The 12,561-nt window shown below is 44.1% G+C and overlaps 1 protein-coding gene across 4 annotated transcripts in view; it reads left to right on the top strand.

The window, feature by feature from the left end:
• Positions 1 to 5,446: 5,446 nt before the first annotated feature.
• patl1 (PAT1 homolog 1, processing body mRNA decay factor) overlaps positions 5,447 to 12,561 on the top strand; it is a 167,978-nt gene continuing 160,863 nt past the window's right edge. For 2 of the 4 annotated variants that reach the window (XM_086032430.1, XM_086032432.1), the window contains exon 1: positions 5,449 to 5,705. In XM_086032430.1, the coding sequence (XP_085888556.1) occupies positions 5,691 to 5,705 (15 nt within the window). In that variant the 5' untranslated portion in view covers positions 5,449 to 5,690. Of the gene's footprint in view, positions 5,706 to 12,561 lie in introns of all 4 variants that reach the window. The other 2 variants (XM_086032429.1, XM_086032431.1) reach the window with 2 other exon arrangements.

Genomic DNA, 12,561 nt, shown 5'->3' on the forward strand with positions numbered 1-12,561 from the left:
AGTTGAACTCTTGCGCCACACCTACAAACATGGCCTGGCTGTGGCTCTATGGAGCTGTCATCGTCCTTGGACTAGGAACGGTCCACCTCACAAACTCTGACACTACACCCAGCATTAAAAAACAGATCTGGGGACCAGAGACGTCACGACGCCAATGCCCAACATGGCCCAGCACAGTAATGGAAGACCAGCCATACACAGCATGCATCCCACGAGCCAAAGGGGAAGCAACGCTGGATATCCCTTTGAATGGTTTGAGATCACTGTGCACAGAATGTGAAAATATGGGAGGCAACAGATATGTACTAGGGACACGTCTTCTTTGCATTATCTGTTCAACTTGCATTATCCCATTGTCCAAGAGAGCAGTCAGTAGGCTCCTTGTCACCCAAATGGATCATTATAATTTGATAAACCTCAATGATGATTATGATATTAAGGATGATGATGATGCTGATGATGTTCTCATGTGATCACTGAGATTTTTCTTTAACTTCATGTTTTGTCTATCACCAGACCAAGAAGGTTCTCGCCCTCATGGGAGGGGGGAGGTGGGGAATTTCCTCTACAATATATACGCTACAAATAGGGGTAGGGGTTTTCGCCCCATCCTGGTGATGGACCGATTGTTGTGTTTTCATTATGATGTGTTTACCAGAAACCTTTGGATGGTATTCATTGATGTTCTTCGAAATTCACAACAGGGGGGAAATGTGAAGTTGCTTAAGAATGTTCTATATATATTTTGTGCATTTCTCAGAAACATTCTTCATTATTCACTGTCTATACATCTTTTGCTGTATCAGTCTAAGGCCCTCCCACCTATGACGCGTACAGGTACTAGATAAAAGCCAGCCGCGGCTGGGAGGGGGTGGGGAAAGAGCAACAGTGGAGCCGAGAACACACGCACTCTGTGTTCCTCCCTTCTCTCTCCCCCCGCTGCAGCGGTATAAAATTGTACATTGTCTCTGCCTGAATTTCTTTTTACATCTGATGACCGGCCACACGAGGTCTACCCACATTTGGACCTCACAAAGCCGCTCTCCGGTGTGTGTGCCTCCATCAACCATCATCATGGGCGACCCATCTCCCCTGGGTGGAATATGCACACAACACACTCGTCTCATCTGCCAAAGGTCGGTCCCCATTCATGTCGGCGTATGGTTATCAACCTCCTTTGTTTCCGTCCCAAGAAGGTCTGGTAGAGCTTTCGTCGATCCAACTCCACTTGCGGCGTGCCCACAAAGCCTGGAGGGAGACAAGAGCGGCCCTTTCCCGTAGTGCATCCCGTAACCGTCGGATTGCGGACCGGAGACGGCGTCCCGCGCCGTCCTATCTGCCCGGTCAGAAAGTCTGGCTTTCCACTAGAGACATGCACCTGGGTGGCACCTCGCGCAAGCTCGGCCCACGGTTTGTTGGGCCCTTTGAGGTTGAGGAGGTATTGAACTCTGTGACTGTCAGGCTGCGCCTGCACTCATCCATAAAGATACATCCTGTATTCCATGTCTCGCTGATCAAACCGTTGGGAACCTATCCGTTGGCTCCCCCTCCAGCTGCCCCGCTGCCTCCGCGGCTGGTCGACGGGGATCCGGTTTACACTGTCAAGGCAATCCTGGACTTTCGGCGCAGGGCCCGGGGCCTCCAGTACCTGGTCGATTGGGAAGGCTATGGACTGGAGGAACGCCTGTGGGTCCCCCGCTCCTGGATCCTTGATCCGTCGCTCATCCAAGATTTCCACGCTCGTTGGCCGTCGAAACCAGGTGGTCCGCCGGGGGGAGTCCGTTGAAGGGGGGGGGTATGATTCTGGTCTGTTGCAGGCAGCGGCGGGACTAGTGGGCGTGCCTTCTGATGCCGCACCTATTGTGAATGATTGACCAAGACCTTTAAAAGGACTGCTTCCACCTGCTTATTGCCTTGCTTACCTCTGTGATTCAAGAAACTGTATTTATTCTAGACACTATAGTTCATATTCGTTGTTTGATCTGTTCGGGAGTTTTTCCGTGTGTATAATATTTGTTTGTTCATGCTGACATGTTTTGTTTGTTTGAGATTGGAATTTTCCTTGTCCCTCAGTTGACAAGTAATTTTGCGTTTGTTAGTCTCCTTGCTTTTCTTTGCAAGTGCTTTTTGTTAATCATTTTTTCCTGGTAGGTATAGTCAGTGACCTCTGTTGAACTTTTGCGATCTTGATTTTTTTTTTTTTCCGTAAATAAATTTTGTTCAATATATTTCTTCTCCTTGTCTGCGTTTTTGGGCTCCACCCCCTTCCAGTTCCCACTGGAAGACGTGACAACTATTAAGTTGAGGCCAGATGCAAAACCTTTTTCCCTGGCCACACCTAGACGGGTCCCTATTCCTTTACTCGAAAAAGTGAAAAAGGAATTGGAAAAAATGGAGTCGATGGGAGTAATCAGCTGAGTGGAAGAATCAACAGAATGGTGCGCATGAATGGTCCCAGTGCCAACCAAAAATGACTCTGTGCGCATTTGTGTGGATCTCACTTACCTCAACAAAGCTGTGTGCAGAGAAAAGTACAGTTTGCCTTCAGTTGAACAGACACTTGGGTCTCAAGCCGGAGCTAAAGTCTTCAGTAAATTGGACGCTAACCGAGGCTTTTGGCAGATTCCATTGTCACACCAGTCAGCACACGACACATTCATTACCCCTTTTGGACGTTACCAATTCAACAGACTTCCCTTTCGAATTGCCTCAGCCCCAGAACATTTTAAACGGAAAATGTCACTGATCCTCAATGGGCTCCCGGTGTTGTTTGTCACATCGACGACATCCTTATTCGGGGTCAGGACCAGCAGGAGCACAACACCAGGCTTCACACAGTGCTTAACAAACTACAAGAGGCAGGTGTTACATTAACACTAAACAGGGAGAAATGTGAATTGAGCAAGCACGAGGTAAAGTTCCTTGGACACATTTTGTCTACAGATGGAGTCCAACCAGATCCTGACAAAATTAGAGAAGTCAGAGCCATAAAAGAGCCAACAACCATCAGCGAAGTACGCAGCGTTCTTGGGATGGTCAACCAGCTAGGTAAATTCATCCCAGGGCTGGCAGAAAAAGATAAGCGCCTCAGGGACCTGCTGTCAAAGAAAAACACATGGGTTTGTCGCTACACACAACAAAAGGCATTTGATCAGCTGAAACATGATCTGACGTCAACACCTGTGCTCGCACTCTACGACCCGACTAATGAGCTGAAACTTTCAGCAGATGCCTCATCCTACGGACTAGGAGCATTCCTTTTTCAGAGAGGGTGAGGAGTGGAGACCTGTTCCTTATGTGTCACGTTCCTTGATGGAGACAGAGCAAAGGTATGCTCAGGTCGAAAAAGAGGCGCTTGGACTAAGTTGGGGATGCGAAAGATTTAGAGATTTTCTCATTGGGAGACACTTCTCCTTAGAGACCGACCACAAGCCACTCATCAGCCTTCTGGGACAGCAAGCCTTAGCAGAGCTTCCACCAAGGATCCAGAGGTCCCGACTTAGGCTCATGAGGTACAGTTACTCTCTCTCTCACATTCCAGGAAAAGCTCTCTTAACAGCAGACACACTGTCACGCGCACCTGTCAATCAAGACCCAGAATCCAACACAACAGCGGAATTGCTGGCAGACACAAACATATATGTGGATGAAGTTATTAAAATTCTACCTGCAAGCTCAACAAACGTCTATCGTCTAAAAGAGCTAAAAACAGACAGCAGATGTTCATGGACTATTACTCAAGATTTGTGGAGCCAAACTGACTCCCACAAGATCAGAAGACGTCATAGTGCACCTAAAGTCAATCTTTTCCAGATGTGGTATTCCAGAACTTTTCTACAGTGATAATGGACCTCAGTTCTCGAGCCAACAGTACAAAGACTTTGCTGCGGCATATGGTTTCAAACATGTAACCAGCAGTCCAAAGTTTGTGCAAAGCAATGGAGAGGCTGAGCGTCATGTCCAGACAGTTAAAAGACTCCTGAGGAAAGCGGATGAACCATATCTTGCACTTGCACGACACCATTGGCTGATGGGTATAGCCCAGCACAGTTTTTGATGGGACACAGACTTCGCACGCCAGTACCCCAGCTACCATCTAGGCCACAGTGGAGTCTCGGGAGAGGGAAAGGAGATTGAAGGAGAGGTATTGCGTACAACAGGAGACATCGTGCGAGAAATCTTCCTCAACTTTCGCCAGGACATACGTTGTGGATCAAGGACACCAAAAGTGAAGGGACAATTATTTCATCTCATTCCACACCCCGCTCATATGTAGTGGACAGTCCTTCAGGAGCCATCAGGAGGAATAGGCATCATCTACTGCCATTGCCTGAAATCACATCAAATATACAAATGCCAAGTACATCAAACAGACCAACAGAGGGCGCTCCGTCCATCCATCCATCCATTATCGATACCGCTTATCCTCACAAGGGTCCGGGGCGTGCTGGAGCCTATCCCAGCTGTCTTTGGGCAGTAGGCGGGGGACACCCTGAATTGGTTGCCAGCCAATCGCAGGGCACACAGAGACAAGCATCCGCACTCACAATCACACCTAGGGGCAATTTAGAGAGTCCAATCAATTTACCCTGCATGTTTTTGGAATGTGGGAGGAAACCGGAGTACCCGGAGAAAACCCACGCAGGCACGGGGAGAACATGCAAACTCGACACAGGGAGGCCGGGGCCGGGATCGAACCCACGACCTCTGAACTGTGAGGCGGACGTGCTAACCAGTCGACCACCGTGCCGCCGCGCTCCATCCATTCTAAATCAACCTGAGAATGCAGCTGAGACTCAAAAGTTATCCCAGGTCTTGTTACAATGAGGTTTGGCAGAGTTGTCGTCAAGCCACAAAGACTAGACTTATAAAAGTAATTGAAGGGTGTTTGAAAAATAAAATGAAGTTGGGATAAGTATGTTCCATAGCATGTCAGAAAAAAAAAGTATTTGTTTTTTTTTTCAGGTAAGGAGAATGTTAATTCAAGCCTCAGAAAAAGGGGGATGTGGCGTAACCTGTTTTAAGTACATCCTGTTTTTCATTTTGAAAGGCTAACCGGAAGTGCCTATGTTTGGAGGCGGAATGTGAAATAAGTAAATAAATGTTCAGCGATTGATCTGTTCGGGGACGTTTCTTTGCGGTGCAGCTATCACAGCGACGACAGTGGTCCTCCACATCCCACTTTGACACCAGTGTAGCGTCTTCCACGAACACGCCGTCAGACATAGTGTAGTTATCACGTTTTTGTTAGTCCAACCGGCTACTGTGGGTCGCAGCCGACGCCATTACAGTACAACAACTGTTCAGTCCCAAAAGTACAACGGATCTCTCTCCTCTTCGCTCCTCTACCTCTCGCTCGCCCCCCCCCCTCGCCCCATCGAGCCGCGCGATGCATTGTTTCTCCTCGGAAACAACTCTACTCAGCAAAACACAATTCGACCACAACATAGATAACACAACATCAGCCCCACCCCCTTTGCACAATATGTTGTGCATCAAATCGTTAAAAAGTTTGATATAACAACTGCTGGTCCCCCGCTGAATCAAGAGGAGCGTTCGCGTACTCGTGTGCGTCCGAATGCGTGCTCGTTCACGTCATTTCCAAACGCACGTTCACGTGAACGTAACGACTGCGTCACTCGCGCGCTGTTTCACTGTTGATGCCTACCTACCCTGAAATTTAAGGATAGATGTTTCGATTTCAGGTGAGTAGCCACCCTTCCTGAATACCATATAGCATATTTCGGGAAATTGTTTCAATTTTGAAAAGCAACAGCAGTGCCAATTGCAGGATGCATTTAAGTTCTATGTGGGATCTTGCGACTGTCCCATTGGCGGCCTGTGAAAGCAGCCCACTTGCCTGCTGGAAAGAGCCGCAGGAGGAAGATCAGTGCGGCAGTGTTTGCCATCATACCGCGGAGGTTGTCGTCAGCTCTGCTTCCCCTCCTCTAAATCATGTGGTTACCCCACGTCTGTATGTCATTGGCGTCTGTCATGGATGCCCTAAGTGCACATAGTTGGTCACGTTTAGGATTGAAATCCTAGGTCGTGTGTGATGCAAGAGAACGTCAGGATTAGCATTGTTGCTAATGGCTTGTCCTCGCCTGTAACCTGTGTCCTGGCAAACAACCCAAGAGAATGCAAAGATTCTCACCGTCTTCGCTATTTGTACGTGTAGCTCATGCTATTGGGAAGCCATTAACTTGTCGGCGAAACACTGGACACTTGGACCTACTTTAAGTCTGCGGTTTACACACGGAGGTCGTGCTCAGACATTGCAGACCCCGCTAACTAACCCGTAATTCTCTTCATCTTTCTATATTATCGGACATTTGTGTGTTGCCCTTAATACACATGGCGGCTTTACTCGTCCCAACAAATAAATATCTCTCACGTTTTATTTCTGAACTTGTGAGCTTAATGCTACCCACAAGAGAAACGTAGCTAGCTAAGCAACAATAAATTGACAAAAGTATCTAAACTACACTAAAGCAACTTCAGTTGGGTGGAGGCTTTAAAAGAAAAACAACATTATTTTTTTTGTTATTGAACTATTGGGTTATAAATGAACTTTGAATCCTTACATCTTTGGACTATCATACTTCTTACTGCCACTGTAATGCCAATGTTTAATACAGTGACTGCACTGACATAACTGAACAGTGTGTACTAAAAAATAAAGAATATATATATTTATATTTAATTACAGATGTGGGCATTGTTCTCTGATAATTGTAGTCTTTTTAAAGACATGAAGTATCAAAGTAATCATTTAAGTACATCACAACAATTTTGTTATTTAGAGAAATTAAAACACATATACTGTAATACTTGATGAACATAACTGAACAGTGTGTACTAAAAAATAAAGAATATATATATTTATATTTAATTACAGATGTGGGCATTGTTCTCTGATAATTGTAGTCTTTTTAAAGACACGAAGTATCAAAGTAATCATTTAAGTACATCACAACAATTTTGTTATTTAGAGAAATTAAAACACATATACTGTAATACTTGATGAACAATCCGAAGTTTTATACTTCTGAATAGGGGTGTAACGGTACGCTAAATCACATTTCGGTTCGGTTTCTTGGAAAGTTCAGTTTGGTATATTTTCGATACCAAAAAAACAGATTTTTTTTTTATTTTGAAAAGATGACAAGTAAATGGTACATTTAAAAAAATAAAATAATAAAAGCGAACCATTCGGGTGACATTCTAAGTCGGGATAGACCGATATGGGTTTTCCAGGGCCGATACCGATTATTAGTAGTCCAGGAGGCCGATAACCGATATTTGAAGCCGATATTAATATGCAGAAAAACGGAAAAAAATGGTGTAAAATTTTTGAATAATAAAAACTCCAGCTTTGGACTGTTTATATGACTTTAAGCAAATGTTTATTAAACAGCTTTTGTGATTTGCCATATGAGTTTTTTTACATCTAAGAAAATGGACAACTTAGTTTTAAAATTCTAACAAAATGTACAGGGAGCTCCGAAGCTCAGCAGCATGTCTTATAAAGTTAAATGAAAACATACAATTAAATACAGTATCTTCTTTAAGTTTACAAGAGTAATAGTTTCCCCAAATTCAATATGCTGTAATACAAATGTTCATCTTTCACGTATCACTTATCTTTGTTTTAAAGTTCAAAAACAACAAATCCTCAACGCAACAACTGGCCAGCGGCAAAATGAACATGTCATCAACGTCTTCTCTCCATTTCTTTTTGTGGGTGTTCCTTCATTCTTGCGTATCTCATGTGCAGCTGCCGTCTTCGTCATCCTGGCTTTCTGTGGCAGAAAGTCGTGACACAAGCACAGCCATTACTGACTTTCACTTGAAGTGCTTTACTATTAATTTCTGCATCAGCTATAGCCCTTTGCCATTCCACCTGGCAGTTTTACTTGAACGAAAGGTGCACCAAAGTAAATTTGATGCTCTACTTGATCCATTTGAAGTATCGGCATAGTTTTGGTCTCTTTTTGAAGATAACACTTTGAATTTTTCTCCTCAGCTGTCAGAATATTTTTAAGTGCTACTGGCACTGAATTATGGAAGTTTGAATACATAGAAGGCTGTGGGTTGTCCGTGGGTCGACCTTCTTTTATGTACAAATGAACATGAACAAAAAGTTCAGGGAGCACCCAGGATTGTCAGCATGTCTTAAAAAGGATAAAGGAAAACGTAAACAATAGCTCCATGTGGTTTTCTACAGTAAATCAAAATTTCAAAATTACCGAAATGTTAAGCTTTCACGCATCTTTGTTTTGATTTCCACAGTTTTAAATTGATTTATTATTGGCCAGCAGAGTTTAAAAAAAGGCAGATTCCGATATTACTCAAAAAGCCAAATATCGGTGCCGATAATCGGTCTATCCCTACTTCTTATTCCCTATAAATTTTATCAGCAACCTTATTTTAAGCGTTTCAGCCTTTCTGCGCAGCCAAAGGGTTGACGCAGCAAATTAATGGCTAGTTGGGAGTTATCCTGCGAGCTTACTACTAGGAGAGGAGGCAACTTTATTTATATAGCACATTTAATACACAAGGTAACTTGATGTGTTTTGCACGGAATTAAAATTGCTCTAAATTCAAGTGATTCACACTTAAGGCATGTGTAGAGTGACTGATAGTGAGCAGTGCTGCTGCTTCACTTGTTTATATAACGTTAATGGGCTCATAGTAATGTTCCAAGTAGTTTTGAGTTGTAGAAGAGATTTGCTGTATTAAAATTTTGCCATCGTCTGTAGCCTTAATTTACCTTCGCTCACTGGACCGTTTGCAATATTATCTCCTCTTACGGTGCGTGCGTGAGTCTTGAAACGCAGTGCTCTTGCTCAACTCTCAAAGCAACAAGCAGCTTTGACTGCTGATTGGCTGTTACCTGCACGAGCAACCAATCAGATGGTGCTGTGGGCGGGTCAATGCCGGACACAGTCACAGCCTCAGAAGACAGCAGACAGAGACGTGCGCTGCGGCTATGAGAGCCAAAATAACTTTTTAAATTGATCGCATATCGGCTACCAAATTAATAAAAAAGGCAGATAATCGCGAAAATGCCAAATATCGGCCCCGATAAACCGGCCCGACAGATAATCGGTCTCTCTAATTCTAAGAAATTATACCAGAATTAAAAAATACACTAACAATAAAGATCTCTTAATTTTGTAAATTATTAAAGGGATGGTTGGGATTGCCATGTTTTCACTAACAAGTTAATTTTATATATATTTTTTTTTATCAGGAAAATGAAAAGAGTTGTCATTTTCCATTTTATCAATAAATTTGGTAGAAATTAGGAAATAAGTGACTCCATGAATAACGCCTCTTGTTAATGAAGAGAATGGCCGCGCCCCCTTCCGTTCTATCCATGTTCGGTCGGAGTCACTGGAGGAACCGATTACAAACTTTCCATTGGAAATCATTGTACTTTCATTGCTTATAACGTCCAAAAATGGTGATCAATTGGCACCAAAGTTTATGTGGACATCCTTACTAATGACCACTTCAACATATCAAAAGGATTAACCTCTCCGTGGCTGATTTATATGAGAATGAGGAAATGTGGAAGTGAGCATGAGCTACATAGATTTATGCTGGGACGAGCACACACTGCTTCTTTGCTTAAAAAAAAAAAAAAAAAATGCTGCTTTACTGATCACGGTTAGAACGAGCGAGGCATTTAACACCAGTCAGGATATTTACAGAGACTGAAGTGGGAATGAGGAGACTTGCACATTTATTTGGATGAGGAATGGCCCCAGTTTTTCAACCTACAACACGCCGTCCAATGGAACGTAACAGCCGAAATGGTGCATTCCAATGCGGCCACACTCGGCTGTAGAGTTGGATGCGCATGTTCAAGACACCCTGGTGTTCGATGAGGTCTTACCTCACCCTGACGCCGCTTGACTCTCGCGGCTGCAAGCGGTGTCGGACAACGCACGTGACTGCTTAGGAGGCAACCCCGCGACATGAAGACGCAGGCTCATGATCACCTCCACACGTGCACGGACAGTAAGGAGTAGGGTTAGGCACCGAGAACCGGGAATCGAGTTGAACCGGGACCATCATTCCGGTTCTCCCGGAACCAATCAGATTTTAGAACGGCGGTGCTAAGTTTCGATTCCTAGTTAGCCGCGCGGAAGAAGCACAAGAAGTGGGACTGATTTAAAATTTTAAAAAATAATAAAAGTGTGCGCACAGCACTGCTGTATCGCAATCGCAATGATCGTATCGGTCAAGTGTGGGCCGCGGCGGCGGCGACTCTGGGCATGCGACGGGCGGTTCCCACGGATCTCCACAGCTGCGGCGACCGCTGGGACACCGCGGTAGCAGAGGTCGCCCTTCGCGGGGTCGGTGATCCTGCCCGGGCCATCACGGCTGGCTCATTCGGCCGACGCTTAGCCATAGAACTGAAGCGAAGCAGCTCATGACCCAAAGTCAGAATCGGCTAAGTACGTCTAATGTCAACATTGAGCCCACAACACACAAATGCACATATCCAGCTAATATTTAGCTTAAGCATATGCAGCTGCAGCATATACAGTGTACATATACACTAGGGGTGTAATGGTACACTCGGGTCTATTGATACGTTTCGGTATGGCATGTTCGGTTTGGTCCACTTGCGTTCGGTTCGGTCCACTTATTAGAATGAGCTTACGCACGGACGCTGACTGTTGCGTGCGGGAGACGAGAGTGGCGGCACAACAGTGAGAGCCAGAGCTCGAAGGTCCCCGCGTACACTGCGGTCTCCTGTTTGGGAACATTCTGGCTTTCCTGTTCCCCATCGCCAATGGGGAAAGGTGCGTGGATAAGTCCAAAAGTTGTGTGCAGACATTGCTACATGAGATGGGTGGCTGTGTTGCGGCTAGCACGTCGAGCATGCACGGCATCATCCGACTGTGAATGTTTCTCAAACAAGGGAGTAAAAACGTCAAACTTAAATAGCGAGATTTATCATATTGTAGCGTCTTCCAGGAACACGCTGTCAGACGTAGTTTAATTATCACGTTTTTATTAATCTTAGTACAACTGCTCGCGCTCTTCTTTCTCTGCTGCTCAACTCGCTTGCCGCACGATGCATTCAAGAACCTCAGAAACATCACAACTCAGCAACACACGAATCCGACCACAACACAATTCGTTACAATATGCTGTTGAGCACTCAAAAATTTGAATGTCTAAAAAGTGTATACAATTCCATAAAGACTTTTTAAATTGTTTTCATTATAAAAATAGTTACCTGAAAAAAAAAAACAAATACTTTTTTTTTTCTGACATTTTCGACTGGTTAGCACGTCCGCCTCACAGTTCAGAGGTCGTGGGTTCGATCCCGGCTCCGGCCTCCCTGTGTGGAGTTTGCATGTTCTCCCCGTGCCTGCGTGGGTTTCCTCCGGATACTCCGGTTTCCTCCCACATTCCAAAAACATGCATGGTAAGTTGATTGGACTGTCTAAATTGCCCCTAGGTGTGATTGTGAGTGCGGATGTTTGTCTGTGTGTGCCCTGCGATTGGCTGGCAACCAATTCAGAGTGTCCCCTGCCTACTGCCCAAAGACAGCTGGGATAGGCTCCAGCACGCCCGCGACCCTTGTGAGGATAAGCGGTATGGATAATGAATGAATGAATAAAAATAGTTTTAATGTAGCTAGCAATAATTGAAACTGTTATTGGATGTATTTTTTTTTATCACAAAAAGTGTATATATGTACTGTAATGACAACTTGGCTTTAACTTGAATACTTAAATATGTCATAGGCTTTTGCTGCTGAGTGTTTAAAGATTTCAGTGTCTTAATAATTTACTAAATGAAGAGATCTTTATTGTTAGTGTATTTTTTATTCTGGTGTAATTTCTTAGAATATCACCCGAATGGTTCGCTTTTATTTTTTCTAAAAAATGTACCATTTACTTGTCATCTTTTCAAAGTAAACACTTAAAAGAAACAACGTTTTTTGTACCGAAAATATACCGAACCGAAGTTTCCAAAAAAAAACGAACCGAAATGTGATTTAGCGTACCGTTACACCCCTAATATACACATACAGCATATGGTTACAGAGACTTAGATTATAGGGAGACTTTCCTTGCTTGGCCTTAAAATGCAGCGTTGTGTTTGTCATACAGTATATATTTTCTTTCTAAAGACAAGGTTAGCCAATCAATTGGTTTTCCGTAGCATGCTTTCAGTAACAGCTGCATTATGGCATTGTCTTGAACTTCTCAAAAATAAAGCTCTTGAAAAATCTTGTGAAAAATAATACAAAGTAATAGGGATGGCCAAATGAAGCCTCATGAAGCAATGAAGCTTTGCAGCTAATTGGTTTGCACATGTAGCAAAGCTTCATGGTGCTTCATTTACTCTATGGCGCCATCAAGTGGTCTAGAAGCCCAAGAGGTAAGAATTGGTAAGAATTCAATGGCTATTGCTTAAGACAAAGATGTGAATGTGCTTGTGTTAGTACCATCTTGAGAAAATATTCTTTCACAAGTCACAGATGATTCAGTGCGCGCCACACAAGCTGTGTGTCGCATATGAAGCTCC

Source organism: Filicampus tigris, chromosome 6 (assembly GCF_054856515.1).
Source record: "Filicampus tigris isolate MCC_2025a chromosome 6, RoL_Ftig_1.0, whole genome shotgun sequence".
Taxonomy (NCBI): Eukaryota; Metazoa; Chordata; class Actinopteri; order Syngnathiformes; family Syngnathidae; genus Filicampus; species Filicampus tigris.